The sequence below is a fragment of the Gavia stellata genome, chromosome 3, assembly GCF_030936135.1.
Source record: "Gavia stellata isolate bGavSte3 chromosome 3, bGavSte3.hap2, whole genome shotgun sequence".
NCBI classification, from domain to species: domain Eukaryota; kingdom Metazoa; phylum Chordata; class Aves; order Gaviiformes; family Gaviidae; genus Gavia; species Gavia stellata.
The window spans coordinates 79148060-79165487 of record NC_082596.1 but is presented as its reverse complement, the minus strand read 5'-3'; the positions used below and the strand labels follow the sequence as shown (position 1 = coordinate 79165487).

The 17428-nt window shown below is 36.4% G+C and overlaps 1 protein-coding gene across 1 annotated transcript in view; it reads left to right on the top strand.

Annotated features, from left to right (window-relative positions):
* Positions 1 to 17428, top strand: part of SEMA5A (semaphorin 5A) — a 345320-nt gene that overhangs the window by 173969 nt on the left and 153923 nt on the right. Inside the window, exon 6 of the mRNA XM_059836141.1 lies at positions 13326 to 13388. Coding sequence (XP_059692124.1) covers positions 13326 to 13388 — 63 coding nt within the window. The remainder of the gene's footprint in view (positions 1 to 13325; positions 13389 to 17428) is intronic.

The following is a 17428-nucleotide window of genomic DNA, read 5'->3' as shown; positions in this document are numbered from 1 at the left end:
CATGGTTTTTAAATATACACACACTCTTCTTTCATACACATGCTCTTCTTTCTGTCCCGCCTTCCCTCTGCTTTCTCCTTTAACTCATAGATTAGAATTAATATTAAAAGTGTCTGACTTCAAAGCACCATGATTAACACAGAACACTGATAGCCTGGATGAATGTTGACAGAAATTATCTAGTGCCATTTCTAAGAGCGTGGCTAGAAAAGAATGCATTGTTTTAATCCATTTGAAAAGTTATGTGGGCATTGTCCTTGAAAAGATCTGGCAGTGAGACAGGACGTGTCTTAGGCTACTGATGTGAAGTTCCACTTCTGCTTGAGGAATTGGTTATGTAGCTTCTCAGTCATAGTTAACATGCAGGCCAAAAGGATATCTCTACCCTGGTTTTAAAAATGAGGATCAGAGCAAGCAAGATTCACTGATGTGCCTGCTCCTTTTTTCTAGGACAGTTTCTGTATTGTAAAGCTAAAAAGCGTGGGTCTTCATCTCTTTCCTTTAGCGTAGACTCAGATCCAAGTCCTGCAGGTAACTTGAGGTAAAGCCTTATTCTCTCCTTGAAGATCCCAGGCAGTATAAGAGTCTATGTGCTGGCAAACAGTTGAAAATTCAGGGCTGAAGTGTACTTAAAGAAAGTTTTTTACAGGAAGGTTTTGTTTGGTTCTGAGTTTAGGCCTTAAATATCTTCCCTGAGGAGGCAATAACCTTGCTTGCATTGCAGATTTATTTTAAATATGTGAGTTCCCTTTACTTCTTTAAATCTATGTGTTCTTTAAGTCTATTTTTTCCCCCCAACTCTTTTTGATTTGTAGCCATTCTGTTTTCAGAGTGAAAGTAACATGTCTATAGATGCAAGTTTTACCATGAGTCTTGGGCTCTCAGTGAGTTTTTATGTGTTCCTTGAATTTGGGTAAAAGAGCTGAGTAATTTCAGTAGGTATTGAAAAATTTCAGCAGGCATTTTCCATGGGAAAAAAACTCCACTGCAAGTAGAGGTTACAGAATCTGCAAGGAGACTGACAGACTATTCAGAATGTCGCTATTAAAATCTCATAATATCTTTCAAAAGCATAACAGGTCTTATTTCTTGAACTCTGTGAATTTTGATTTGGCTGCTCTGAATACCTAGAGCTTCTTAAGTGTGCATCACACTGAATAGTGTGGAGAAATGCTAAGCAAATGTTTGTGCCATTGAATTGTTTTAAAAGAATACATATTCCTCCCTGCGCTTGAAGGCAAATACAAATTCAGTGGTGTTTTTTGTATGAAGTTCTTTTTTTTTTTTTTAATCGGAGATAAAGATTATCCTTTATTTTTCCCTCAATAATATTGAGAAATCTTTATTTTTATAACGATATATCAAAATATAGAATATATGTAATGATATATAAAATATATATAATTATCTATATATAGATAGTTATATATATTACACTTAAAATAGAAAATTAATTTTGATTTTTTAGAGCTTTCTGACTTTGCAGCTTTGTAGAGGTGCATTCAGCCTGATCTGAGTTTCAAACCCATTTCACTATTCACAGGAAAGTAAGAACTGTAAATGAATAGACTTTGGTCTAATTCTAAAGTTCTTCAGTACTTCAGGCATTATGCTAAGGGGGTTTCCTATTATAAGTTACTGTGCAGAAGAGGTCCCTTTTCTATAGTGAATATTGAGAATGTTTACAATTTCTAGCCATTCTTCTGTTCTTCTTAGACAAAACTCCCTTTGATTTTGGACTGTTTTGCTATGGTAAAAGCTCTGGGCTTTGGAACACTGACTTCAAAGGACTCACTTCAGCAGAAAAAGCACAGGAGGATTTTTAAGAAATCATTCCTAGTAATAGAAAAAAGTTTTTGTTACTTTCTGTTTATAGTTCTAAAATAGTATCCAACATAAACCAGTGTTAAAAAGCTAAGAACTATAACATACCCATCAGGGGACAAATTGTTAATAAGGTATAATTTGATGGGGAAAAGCTGATGGCATCTGCAAAATAAATAATAGTCCCATGGCTGCATAGATATGCCTTATTAACAGTTGCACTGAGCATCCTGTTGAATGAGCTTTATTTATCATGTTTTTATAGCTACCTCCACTGAGCTTTCTTCTGGGAGAAAAATACCTAAGTACAATATCGTTCTTCCAATGCAGCAATCAAAGGGTTTCTAAACCATGAAAAATGGAAAAGAGGCTACAGGAGGAGGAGGAGAGCATCAGACAGCTGGTTCAGAAATACATTTCTTCGATTAGGCTCCCTGTGTGAGATTGCTACTACGTTTTTTGTGTGTCACTGAAATTTAGGAGATACTTTCTCAACACTTAAGGGCTCCTTTACTTTGACTTTCTTGATATAAATTGAGATTTGAGCTTTCTGTCTTTAGTTTTAAGGGCCTATCACCCTTCCAGTTTATTCCATGGATGATACGGGTGTTGCTCTTCAAGGTTCTGTCTCATCTATGATACCAGTGTTTTTGCCTTGCTTGGTGAATTCTCCCATGGCTACCTTATCCCTATACGGCTTCCAGAAAAGTGTCAGCAAAGACATCTGTGTTATTTAGAAGTGGAGACATGGGTCTTTGGGGAAGTGTGATTTTTTTTACAAATATTTGGGATTTTTCCACTTGAAAAACTCCAAAGAAAGAATGCAGTTAGAAACTTCTGCCAAATTACTATCACTATAGAATAATCTAGGAGCTTATCAGTAAAACATTTCACAAAGCATCTGACACATTTAGCTACGCATCAGTGTTTTATGAACTATTTATCTTTCTTTGTTCATGATCCTCTAATGCTAATGGATCATGCAGTAATAACAAATACAGAATTCCCAGTCTGTACACCAGGCATCACATCACACAGACTGTGATTGTTTTTCTCCTCCTCCATTTTGATTTTAGAACAAAAGCTCTTTTGCAAAAATCATCAGAGGTTCACCTGTCACAGTGTGGGTTTGGGTGCACAGCAGATACTCACTGAGTAACAAGGGCATATACTGAATGGCTATCAGTTATTTATTAAGTTTCATTGCATAAATACTTTTTAGCAGTCTAATTAATGATTAATTTACTGTGTTACACAGTCAACCTATTGTTATAAGTGATTACTCAGTGTGTCAGATAATAGTTACATTTGATTACATAGGTCCATCAGTAGTGTTTTCTACAAATGTGCTCATGACCATTTATAACAGATTTCTCAGGTTTAAAACAAGTGTTAATTATTTATCAAATCTATGAAAATTTAATCTCAGTCTGAAATACAAATTGTCAATTTAATCTTTTAAACACTCTTAGAAAGTAATGATTATTTTTTTGTCTCTCTGCCATTAAGAATCCAGTTGATTAGTAGTGAAGATCATCCACTGAGGAAACTGAAAGCATACTCAGTGACTTACCTTCCTTACCAGAGGAATTTTGACGGACTGAGGTTTGTGGTGGTTGGCAATAAATGAAGTCAAATAAAATTCCCTCGCTCTAGAGTGTTTTACCTGCAACATACCCTCTAGCTGCAAGTGACACAAAACTTATCCCCCTTTATCACATCTTGTTCATTGTTGTTTTCTTTGGAGCACATTGGCTGGAATCCTTAGGCCTAGTCTAAAGGTTGAGTAGAGTTGTTCAACTGTCCCATGTCTGCTGAAATATGAGGTCAGCAGGGAGGGAAATAGGAGGGAAAAAGTTGGAGGCGAATTGTTAAAATATGATGATGGTGACAATTGTTTCAGTGACTGCTTTTCCAAGATTCCTTGTCAACGCAGAATGAGGTAACACCTTTATATATAAACAGGGGTACTTCTTTCCCTCTAAGCAGCCATTCTATTGGCTCTGCAAAAATGGCCAATTATGACTCATTTGGGTCTGAATGTTTGTCTTTTAGAAATTGGATAGAAATGACCCATTCATTTCACATAGCTAATACTAGGTTACCAGATGTCACTGACCTCCACTAATTAGTAACTTGAATGATGTTTAACACATAACCTGGAGGTGAAAAGCTCCATGTGTCATTGACATTACTCCAGACCATTCACTTGTGTCAAAAAAAGAGAAAAATGAACTTAAATTCAGGCTTTTTCATAGCCTCACTCTTATCTCAAATCTTCACCATGAAATTGTGATTTAAAGTTGCATTATGGGCTTCCTTGTTCCCTCTGCTCCTTCCATTGCAACTGGAGTACATGATAGTCTCTTGAAGACTTTTTCGTATTCTGAGCAGATACTCTCCTTAGTCCTGATGCTCCTGTTTGTCTTTCTCACCCTTGATTTCTGTATAATTTAACAGTGCAGCTACACTCCAGTGATTTTCCTAGTAGCTATAGGTTCAAGCTTTCCTGTTTTAATAAGCATCTTTTGCTCTTTGTGTTTAATGAGTATTTTTCTGTCTGCTGTTCTTTTTTCCTTTTCTCCACAGCTCACAATATTATCTCTGTGTTGGTGACACTCATTTATGTGCTTCTTTACTTTTTATTCTTCTCCATATTCTTGCTGGTTTGTGTCTCAGATTATCTTAGCGTTTGTCAAATTAAATCCAATTTTTTTAAAGTAAACATAGACGAAATAAAAATTTCTTTGTTTCTTCTTTCCCTGAGTGAACTGTCAGTCGTGCTACCATCAGCCCTGTTGCCAACTCTTTGGAAATTTGGTGATGTTTTTCTTATTGTCTTCCATTTTGCCCCATCCACTTTCTAAATGTCTTATATATCTATGTGTTATTCTTAAATGACAAGAAGAAAAATTAATCTTGATTTTCCAAAATCACCTTTCTGGTCAATTAATTTAAGTAGAAGAATGTAGAAAATCTCCTGTTTGTAGCTCTGTGCTGTTGAACCATTTATTTCTTCACTGGCTTTTCACTGGACAAGATGTACAAATTGATGATTCTTACATTTCTTCCGTTGTTAGCATTCTGCTTTCTTTCTGCTTTCATTTGTCTGAAATCTTCTTACCTTGATTTGGTTGCATATTTAATGGTCATATATATGTTAAAGTTCCTTCAACAATGTTTGTCTCTTTACTGTCTTGTAAGATGCCATTCTTAGGCTAACTTTTCAGAATATATTTACTATTGTAAATAACAATTATTGTAAAGTCACTGTAATATTTTCTCAAGAACTATAGATGTGCATTACTATGAACAGAATCAAGCCTGCTGTCACTAAAGCCTAATGGCCAAACTATTTGAATAAGTAAGTAAAAAAGACAAATTAAAATTCTGATAAAATTGTTATTCTGTTCCTAATGAGACATTATGTACAAAATTATATACATACACATAGGAATACAAAGATTTCTTTTTTGTAGTCTGAGATATTCAGTATGACTTAGAAGACGTTATAAATTTCATCCTCCACCATATCTCTCAGGTTCATCTGTTTTTGTGAATTTATATCTGGAAGCTATAATACAGCTGTCTTTGACATCTCAGGGGCAAGATACAGTATGTTGACTGTACCTCTCAGAAATTATTTCAGGTAGGTTTTTGATTTGCAGAGTCTTCTGAAGTGCCATACCTTCCTTGACTGTCTGTGGCTGAGAGATAAGGAGCACTGATTGCTGAGCTCCTTCTTTAATCCCACATCCACACCAGCATGGCTGTCTTGAACAGCAAATTAAACTGGGATAAGATGGCACACCTTCCAGTGCTGCCTCCTCCTTTCTCGTTTCCATGTTTCTTAGCAGCAATGAGCAGGTGTACAGGAAAATAAACTTCTGCCTGCCTATGCTCAAGGCCCAAACCAACACTTTGTGGCACTTCGGTGCCAGGGGACTCTTCTCCACTTACTCTTTTATTTAATGTAGGGTGCTGATGAGTATGAAATTACATTGAAGTACCTTTCCCTTCCTTGAAGTAAAGAGAATCCTGACATTTCTTATCGGTACCTAGAAGTTTACAACACTATTTGTAAAAAAACAAAATGAAATGTTGCTTTCAAAAGGTCTTGGAGCCTACTAAAATCAATCTTATTTGCCAAAAAGCAGGAAATGCTTTAAAACTCAGTGTGCTAACACAGATGTTAAATCTTAAAGGATTCACATATAATTTATTCAATACATTAAATTTACTGTATGTAGTATAATTTCAGAATGTGCATTAAAAATATGTTATGAAATGTCATTCCTACCTGCTGAATGGCTGCCAAGTTTGGTAATGCAAGAACATTTTTTTGTTTTACCCCTTCAGCACAATCCTGCATTAAATTTTTAAATGTCCATAAAAACTGTAAAAGCCTCAAAACGCCAAACTGGGACATTCAAAACTTTGAAAGTCATAGTTTTTTTTGAATAATCCTCTGGGAGCAGGACTAAAAACCCTAGTTCCGAACATACTCAACTTTTGAGTTGCTAACTTCCAGGTTTGGAATTGCATTTTCCTCTATAAAACTGTCTCTGTTAAATATAAACCAAATGGATGTTTTGTGACATTTAGAAATCTTTGCAGATGACAAAGAGAGGAATGCACAGGTGGATGGGTAGGTGGCATTTGTGAAAGTTCAGTCTTGGGCAGAGTCTTGTGTCATTAAAGTCAGTGGAGTAGCCCAACACTGTGGGTTTGTTAAAGACTTAGTAACTCTAAATTCTTCTCTAATATGCTTAACTTTTTCTTTTAATTTTATCATAGTAATGCTGACAATTTTTAACAACTATTTATTTGCATGGTCAATAAAATAAGCTAATTAAAACTTTGGCTACTTCATGAATTTGCAGGGTATGTACTTCTCTCCTCACTTTTTTTTATGTACTTCAGGCCAGTATATTTGAAATAAAATTGACATCAGCTCCTTGAAGCCATATAAAGCTTTATGTATTACTTGGTTTAAGTATGGAATTATGTATCTATCAGGGGATCTCAGTTTCTATTGAATTTCAAACCCTGGAAAATTCGAGCATGATTTGATGTTTATTTTCATATATTTCACACTGCTTACTTTATAAGAAACTGTAATTTTCTAACTGTGGATGAACAGTAAAAGCTGGTTCTGAACAAATGAAAACACACATAATGTTATTCCCAGGAGAACTGGCTGTTACATGCGGTAATTGGTGGCAAGATACTGCAGTGACTGTAGCCAATTAGTAAAGTTGTCCATACAGTGTTGGACTTCTTGTATGAGCTGCTGGCCTATCACTTCATATGAAAGCCTAACCAGCATGCCTTTAGTGCCCAGAAACCAGCTTGACCTTTTTTGGTGAGCCAAAAGGGAAAGCTGTGTTAAAGGGAAGTCCCTTTTTAATATTTTACTCTAGTTTTTCCACAGAGGATGATCACTCTCCAAAGTTGACTGTTTGCCAGGAGCCTATTGGCAAGAATGACAGCTCCAGCAATAATGACTGCAAGGACGAGGGGTCATGACTCTGTGGAAAGCAAGGGAAATGGTTCCTCTGAAGCATAGAGAGGTATAAATCTTTCTTAAGTTGCTTTACATATTTGCTGGAAGCAAGGATGTCATTGTACCAAAGCACGCCTTAAAATTTCTGGTAACCATCAAAACCACCACTAACTCTGTGGCTGCTAATTTGCTGCTAATATCTCGCTGGTATACTTCGCTGTGGGTACCTTTGTTCTTTGCATTTACGATCCTGACACTTTCTTTATGGTCTCTTTAAACTCAGCTTTCAGACTCCAGCATACATGTTCATTGAGAGCTAATTAGGCTGGTTGCAAGACACCCTCAGCAAACATGTCACAACTTTTTGAAGCCATCCCGTTGCTGGACTGATGTGAACAATAAGGCGGTATTACTCATGTTTGTTGACATACATTATTATGGTTATTGCCATTATACCCCAACTCTCCAGAGTATTGTTTAAATCCATGATTTAAGAGATGAAAGCAAGCAGATAATGAAAAAGAAAAAAGGAAATGTCATGTAGTTGTTAATTTTTGGCATTGTGTAATTAAACCATCTTCTTTAATGTTATTTTTGCCAGTATCTAATTAGCAGAGCCATCTGCCTAAGAAGTGCTGGACCATCTGTCTGGAATACTGTTCTGTTCATTTTTTGGTTCTTGACTAATTAACTTATTTCTCTATGAAATGTAACAGTACATTCTGTTTCTACACTTCAAAGAAGTTAATATATAAAAATACATATGAATGTGTACCTGTCTGCATGTATACGTTACGAGTGTCTGTGTAGCTATAGGAGCATAGTTCTTCCAGGAGATCTGATTGTACTCAGTTAGGTGTACAGCTTTCACTGTAGGTGAAAGCCATGCATTTCTTGTTGACCTGTAAGTACAACTAATACATATCTCACCTAACACGTTCTAATTGACCAGTCCTTTCTTGATTGTCTTCAAATTTCCTGTCTGCATTTACTGATTAAAGTAATAATTGTAGAAAGGGGCTTATTAAAGTTAATTACTTCGGGGTTTGATTTTTTTTTTCCCTTTCTTGTATTTTGTAATTTTTCTGGAAATTCATGGAATAATTTAGGTTGGAATGGACCTCCAGATGTCTTGCCTGGGGACTTATATTGTTGCTGCATGTTGGGCATGAAGAGAATCCCTTGAAGTTATTTCTTAAATGGAAGGGACACGTGAACATTATTCACTGCTTCTACACTTTTCATGATGCTCTTTTAGTGTTCTTCTAAGGTATTTGGATAAATCAGTTTAGATTGGAGATTTTCTTTTGTTTTCCATTGGAGCTAATTTCTTTGCATTTATTTAGTTTGCCTGCTGAAGATACAATAGTTTAACTTTTAAGCAAGACTCTCAATCATTCATCCAGAGAAGTTACTGAAATATATTTGTTCTTCCAAAGAATATGATTGATTTTAATACTGTAAGTTTTAACTTAACATAGATGGGTATTGGATGTATATTTTTCTTCATTTTGAAGATGATAGTTTCGTTATATAGCTTGAGTTGGAATTTGTTTCTTCTTGGGCTTGAATTTCTCTCCTCCCACTACCCCTTGAAAATGCCCGGAGGGATTTCATCTGAAGTTTTTGAAGCACTTTGCAAACATCAATAATGTAATGTTTAAAACACCGATATAGTTATTTACAATTGAGCTTTTACAAAAATATGCCTGCCATCAGTTTGAAACTTGAGTTCAAACTTAGAGTTAAGTGTACACCAAAGCCATGTTTCTCTTCAGTCTGATTTCATGTCTAATCTGTATGGAGCTTTGTGGTTTGTGCACTTTTTTAATTGAAGAAAACAGTATGTGTTCAAAAGTGAACTGTGACTTCCTCATCAGACTACACTGGGTCAAGTTCAAGTTGTACCTGTCAAGTTCAGTCTTTAGAGTTGGCCACACTGACTTTCACAGGGCTAAAAATCTCACTGCAAACATTTTGCACTGCTCTACTGGTGATGGTTATGTAATTAAGGTTTATTTATGTCTACTAGAGTGTAGTTATGCTGAAGATCGCGAAATTAGAAACAAGCTAAGCCAAGGCTTTACATTTATAGAGGTGCTTGAAAGCCCATATTGATATCAGGATTTGTAAAAGCCATACTGCTGTAAATAGTGTCAGCTTGCTATCAGACAGACTGATGTGCTACCTTAAACCCTACTCCTTAACCTATGCAGCTACGTTCTTTGTGAAGATGCGTAGCAGTAGCTGATGTACTACCCATCCTTATTTTCTCTAGCACTAACATTCAGATCCCTGTTTCCTCTTTCCCCAGAATGAACAAACTTCAGTGTCTATAATTTGGTTCAATGAATTTTGTTGCCAGCTTAAGTAGAATTATGATGTTAATTAAAAACAGTACACAGAATGCTGAAGGATGTATTTTGCTGTGTGAAAACTGGAGCTTCTTATTAAGAAATGTAGGAAGGAAAAGATCCTGATAGGATAAACTTTAGCTGTGTAGGCCTTCATAGTGAATCAAATACTCAACATGGTATGTGTATCATATTTGCACTGCTTGTCTGAACTTCATGGAAATATTAGCAAACAGTATCAAGCAGGAGAATATGTCAATTTAACTCAAGCAGTGGATAACAGTAACATCTTAAAGTAAACCTGGTTTTGCACTTGTTTCTGAAATAACACAATCCGTATGTGTCCTCTTTTTTCCACGTTGAAATGACATTTAACTTGAGGAGTTTTCCACCTGTCTTCCCCCTGTATATTACTGGTAGGCTATGTTGAATATCTGAATTTCCATTTTGTGGGAAACTCCCCCAAATTTCCTGAATATTAGAAGAAAAAATTGAGTTGTATATAGAAATGTTTGTCTACACCTGCTCTTTTCTTTAATAAGCAATAGGACATATGCATGCATTACTGAACTATGCGGGAGCCTTATGGACCAAAGTACAACTGTTTGAACTACTCAGCTCTCTTCAGATGCCTCTGTAATATTCTTTGTTTGCAGCCTGCTCTGTTATGGTCTCCTCCAGCAGTGGAACCCAGAGCTATAGGACTATAAGTACACTTGATTTCAAAGATGGCACTTAGCTTTGTCACCAGTGTGTCTGTACTTATTTCTTGTCCAGACAATATTAATCCTTTGGCATATGTTGTCATGAACAGGGTTTTCCCAAAGAGTTTGCCATTTGGTTAGCTTGCAAGCGTATGTATTTATATACAGTTAGAGTAGTTTATTCTATTTGGGTTCTTGTATGTGCTGTTAAATATGGTATCCAGAAATATTGCATCATGTTTTAATATTTAATATCTTTCTTTAAATCCATGCATTTCATGGATGTCAAAGAAAGAGAAGAAAGTTTATTTTCAGTTATGCTAATAATGGTGTTAGTGGTTTTGTGATGTGGTGGTAAAATTATTAATATTTAAGATTTGAGAGCTGTAGCTAAGATGTTTATCCTAACTAAAAGAACATTGGACTAAAAGCTAACAGTCTGTGATTGTTTCTAACTCACCATTTCTGAGCTAAGGTAATAATGGGTGTGCCACTCCTACAGGCTCCACCAAGAGCCATATCTCTATATTGTCGTGTTATTTACTGTTTGATTCCTTCTTAGAAGCGTGGCAGTTAGCAAGCTCCTTAAGGAGTCCATCCCTCCCAGGGATGGATATCTGGCTTTGCTAACATTGAAATTATTGTTTTGTTTCACCTCCTGTTTTTCTGAAACAGTATATAGGTGGGGTCTCTGTGATCACTTGGCAGAGAACAGGGTAGCAGAGGGGGAGATGCTGTTCCAATGTTCTCTCACTATGATCAGAGTTAATAAAGCTTCTGCCTGACTTGTCCTAAATTTTACTTGCATTATTATGCGCTTGGAGTTCCCAGATTCTCCAACCATGACCTGCTTGGAGAGATGCATTGTATGCTTTTCTCAGATTTTGTGGAAAGCTTAAAGAACTGTCACTTTTGAGTTCTGAATTTCCCATCTTCAAAGTCTGTTGATTTTCTTTTCTAAAACTTTCAGTGCCTGAGAAATGTACTTAATTTTCTTGATTTGTGACATTGTGTAATTTTTGCATTTCACATCCTTCTCCTTCAAATTATTCTTTTACCGTGGACTTAGAGCCAATTGAAAGCTGGGTATTTTATCACTGAAAATTGATTTATTGATAAACATTTTATCTTTAATCCAATCTTTCTGTCTTCTTACTTCCTGCTGTTCATGCTTGGCATATTCTCAGTTCAGTTTTGGCAAGAACCTTCCTTCAAACCTTCCTTGTAAGCACCCGTATTCCACAAAATCTTTCCACTCTGACCTCCTACTGGTAACTCTTGCGTTTCTCCAGGCATTTGAAACCTTTTCTGTTGTTTAAAGATAATAAATTCAGTATTGGATACTTGTATCTAGTGCCATATAGGTTCAGGGTGTCCTAATGGATTGATTAGGAATTTACATTGGTCATCCAAGAGCAGTCTTTCGTACTGTGATCCCCATTATGGATGTACGTAACTTTTTTCATTACAGAGTCAAAAAAGTTAAGTCATTGCTGCTTTTTTGTCTAACACATTGCTGATTTTTTATCTAACTCAGTATGAGATTTCTTTCATGCTGCTAGATACAGTTTGTTTTAAACGCTAGGGTCATTCATGAGTGGATTCTTCCAGAAGTTTTCGATATATTCCCCAATATGCTGTAGTCGTTCATCTGCAAAAGCAAACACTGTAGGTGAGAAGGTTTGGGGTGGAGAGAGAGAAGTAATGGCATTAATTTTTATAAGTCTTTTTTTCCCCCTGAAATGAAAAAGCTCATTCCTGGGCTTGTTGAAACACAAATCAAAGAGTACTGCAGAGTATACTCTGAAAGCATTTTCCCCTTTAGTTTAATGGGGCTTCACCCTATCATTTTTATTAATTATAGAGTCTATTTGCTATTAATAGAGTCTCAATTAAAAGACAGGTAGAAAAAATTACCTATATTAAATCTGAATGAATGGCCTTTCATTATTTCCTGGCAAACAAAAATGAAAAAGCTGTGGTTCAATAATTAAGAAGCAGTGGTTAGTTTAGAAATCTCAATTCTTCCTGATAAAATGTATAGTGCTTTGTGGCATTTTTATCTAAAGAACACATGGATGTGTGCTGTCGAGAGGAAAGAATACAGAGTGATTTAAAATGCATTCTGACTACACAGAATATACAAGCATGTACATGTATTGGGACATAAACACCAAGCATACGACCTGCTCCACTGAACAATAGAGTTCATAAGTCATAGCTGTTGAATATTAAATATGGAAATAATTGGAGTTAACTCATGCAGTGAAACTGTAGTAATGCAGACTAGGCATTACAGTCCGGGCATAAATCTGTTGAAGCAGAGAGACAGCTCAAAAATGAGGATAAATTGCTTCTGCTTTGCAGTGCTCTGTTTCACTGTTGTCTTCTATGTGTGCCCGTTGCTCCTTTCTCTGAATGGATGTTTTAGTCCTTCTGATTAGTGCTGCAGTCATACCTTGAGAAACTAAAATTTCCATTCAATGCCTGAGATAAATACTGCAAAAACAGTACAACAGGGCACATTTTCCCATGGCGCAAGGTCTCTCGGCAGAGCTGAGAGATGCTGTGTTGATGCAGCCCAACTCTGCTGGGGAGAGAGGGTCAGCATTTCTCTGTGTTCCTAACTGCTTACCTTAATAAGACTCATACAGAAGTGGTTAAATAGTGTCAAATGTGATGGTGATTATTTCTCCCATAGCAGTAGGTACAGTGTATCATGGGGATGGCCAGCTTCACTTTGGATTAAGACACTGAAAAACCATCAGCAGCAAAACTACATTTCTGAGAAAAAGCTTGTAAGGCAATTATGGATAGAATCACCCACAGCTAATCATCAGTGTGCCTGAAGCGCATATCTCAAGCATGGGCTTAGATAACTCTGAGGTTTGTATTTCCGTGTTCCCTGCATTTCTAACTAATTCCTGTTGGTTGCAGGCAGTGGAATGGCAATGTGATGAAGCTACTAAAAGAGCCTGTTACAGTAAAGGCAAATCAAAGGTAAGCATGAGACAGCTGTTCTGCTTTAATAAAATTTATATGTTAATAGCAGGTATAATTCAGTGTATAAATCTCTACCTTATGCATTTTTATTGTCTCCTTTTCTGAAGAGAGTTGTAGGAAAGGAGTCTGATGTATAAGCAAAGGAAAGAAAAACAATATCGGGAGTGTGGGGTGAGAGGTACAGTCACGTCATTCTTTTCTGAAATGATTAAGAACTTTATTTTCCAACAATTTACTGTTTTGACTCTACACCATGTCATATGTAATGGCCTGTATTCTTACTTCATTTTCAGTGCTGTAAATCCCAAATAACTGTAATTACTTTGCAAAATCCTCAATTTATTTCCCTGTGTATTAGATGCAATTTTAGGAACAATTATATTTCATATCTACTGGCACTATGAAGAAAATAATATGAAATTCACTAACTTTTTAGACATGGGATTTGATATATTTTTAGTATTCACAACCAATTCCTTATCTGGCCAACTACAATTTCTTTTAGTCAGCACAGGTAAGTGCAATGTTAAGACGGAACCTGTGTGGATGCTGTGTTCTTTAGTGGCTGTCCTAAGCTGAAGCTAGTTATCTAATTAATTATAAAAGCAGTTAGAAATGCATGCAATCTGTGTCTGTAATTATTATACTGTTTAATGATTAAAGTTAATTGAGTTAAAACATAAAGGCAAAACACATCAAGAGCGATAACTACAGAAGAGCACACTTGCTTTCAGGACCCACGTTTGGTAGAACATGTCAACATATGTTATTGATGTGCAAAACTCAAAAAAAACAAGCTTCAAAAATGTATTCCAAATGTTTCTACCATCTAGTAGAGGAGGAGTCTCTTCTGCCATTAAACCGTTCATTTCCAGCTTTTTTTACTAAGTCCTGGAAAATAATGTTGCAGTGTACCCTTGGCCTATCCATTTCCATTTGAAATTTAAGAGGAAGAATGGCCTCACTTCAGAAGCAGGGCCATGTTATACTGTGAGGAGAGAAAAAGACAGAATTACTTGGAAGAAAAAGCATGTGTAGTGAATGTGCAGTGTAAAGCTTCATGCATGGAAGATCATTGTCTTTATGGAGGAACATCTTTCACTGTAGAAATGAGTTTACAGTACTGGCAAAAGGCATTAAGAATGGTGTTACCTTCTTTGTTCTTCCCCTTTCACTTTCTTTCCATCCCAGTGTGGGGAACGTGTATTTAAGAGTTACTGGTCACTAGCTATTAAGGTGCAGGATTTGCTAGGTATATAGCAGGTATTAACAGCTAGAGAAAAGAAATGGGTTAGATTTAACTTAAAGACTTCTAACTTGAGTAGACAAACTCTGGTGACTCAAGTTATGTGTGAAGGCTTTAATGGCAGAAATAGCATCTAGCAAGCATTCTGATCTATAATCTTACTTGTCAGTTTGTAGACAAAAAAGAAAGAACTTCTGGGACCTCATACTTTAAGCAAATGTTTCATTTTTTAAGTTGTAATTTCTCCCTAGAAGATTTATGCTTCTTCATGTAATACATCCCTCAAGCCTTCATCCCTGGTTTTCAGATCACAATACTCTGAAGTAAGAGAGCATGCTCAAGCGACAATAGAATATGACAGGTTGTGTTGATCAAGGTGCATATACAGTTGAAACTATCATGATAGGAATACAATGTGTAACTAAAAGTTTATGCCTCTGTTTTACAGGGATTTTCCAAGTTTAAAACTGTGAGAATAACATTCAGTTTGTCTGAAAGTCACAGTACAGGGACTCTGTTCTAACACAGTGGATGAAAGTACTGGTAAATTTGAGACTATAGTAGTGTACTTTTGAATATTATGTTTACAATACTGTTTGTGGTGTAAAATCCACATTCAATTCAACAATGCAGAAGTATATGATGCTATTAAATAATTTTGCTAGGATAAATCCTCAAGACTGGTGAAATGCATTTAAGGATGGACCTTAGTGTAGTACATATGTGCAGATTTTCATTCATGCTCATGACACCCTTTTGAAGAAGCTGGTGATTGGAAGTTATGCTGTCACTGTAAAATAGCATATATGCTATTCTTGTAACGACCTCTGAGGTTGCTTCTTAGTATTGTTATTAGTTGGATGAAGATTTAGTGTTTCATTTGTATTCCTAGCTTTGTTCCTCATTCACAATCTAGAGGAGAAGGACAATCCTTATATCTTCTTATGTTCGAAGGTAATCCTGGGAGGAAGTAGTTCTTTTCTTATTCTTACCATAGAGCTTTTTTTTGGTGTGCAGACTTTGTGTCCTGAAAGCTTCATGTAGGAGCTGCTGGAGAATGCAGAGATACTGACGGAGGCAACCTACCCAGCTGGAACGACAGCTGTTTTTTTGAACTTTCCATGCCTCTTCTGCTTTCACTGGTGTGATCGAGGTTAAAATCAAAGGATACATTGAAGACCAGAGAAAGGATAGTCTAATGATGTTTGTCTTTTATTGCCTTATGTCGAAGATTAAACCAAGGTCACTATACTCTCTGTATAAGGAGGACTTATGCATGCAGATGAAGAAAGCACCCGATCTGTGGCATGGTCCTCTTCCTAGTCAAACCACAAAAGCCTTCCCTTGGAAAAAAGTGGGAATTATCAGACCAGGAGGAATTCACTCCAGTGCCACAGTGAACTGTCCGTCTTCAGAGGAAATCCCCTGGGAGACACAATTCCAGTTACTGTTATCAGAAAGACTGCTTGCTTGCTTGCTTGTTGTTGTGTAAATAGATCCAGCCCAAAATGGAGAGTTGCTGGGGGTTGCATTTCTGTAACGTTTCTCAGGGCAACTTCACATTTCAGGGCAGACACATGTTTGACTGTAGGGAAGGGACAGGAAAGATGGGAGACAAAATATACAAGGCCATCCCAGACTGTGGTGAAGGAGAGATGAGTATTACAAGGATGGCTGTGGGTAAGTTATTCATTCAAATCCTGGTTTCTCTTGAAGCTCTGCTGCCCACAGAGTAGCATGGGGGCAATGAGTTCAGGCAGCAAAACTAAAAGTCAGTTTGCTGATGGAGTGCCCTGAAACCAGAAACCAGCTTTTAACCCTGAAGCAACTCTAGTAGTTTTGAGATAATGGTCAGTTAAACACAACTCTTTTTTTGTTGTTGTTCTTGAGAAAGAAGCTGCACAGCATTTTTGCCTCTAGCTGTTAGCAGTAGTTGTTGTTCCGAGGTTTATGCTTTAGGAACCAACGAGGGAAAAGAACTGAAGGGGAAAATATATAGGGACATCTGTCACATTTGACAGTGTAATGCACACTTGACTTTTGAAGGCTGATGTTTGTTACTGAGACTTCAGACATTTATCCACCAATTTAAGCTGTTGCTTAAAATAACTAGTGACTCCAGGAGCGAGCCAGACGAAATTATGTCCTTGTGGCCAGCATGCATTAGCATTTAGAAGTCTAAAACACCACACATGGTTAAGAGAATAAATTTGGCCATTCAGACTGTCACTTGTGGTAGCGACTGTTATAAAGGAAAAATATAAATACACACGGTAAAAATACAATAAACAAAAGAGAGATTAAAAAAAATATATATATAATTGAAGTCTCTTATCCCTTGCTTATTTAATATTCTGATGGCTGTGTTTGTTAGCATCTGAACTTTTAATAAAGTTATTAAAAAATTAAACACAGGTGTGTTTAAAATGTTAGCCTATACAAGAAACATTGCTGCAAATGGATAACCATATGCAGCTAGATTGTCCTTGAACTGTCAAGTTGGTCTTAAGTAGCAACCTAGCCTGCTTGGCTGCTGAATTGTTTCTAGTAGTTGTATTTTGCTTCAGATATGCTGATATAAAAGTAAAAAGTACTTGCTAAATTAATTTTTTTCTTTCAGAGATATTTTTATAGGAGAATAGGAAGGTATATGGCAGAGGTCAAGACGAAATGCAGAATAAGACTACATAAAAGATGCCCACCAAACCTACCACCACCCTCCAAGCTAAAAACACCTTTGGTTTTGAAGTCCTTTGCATTCATCAATGCCACTTCTACAACACACATCTCT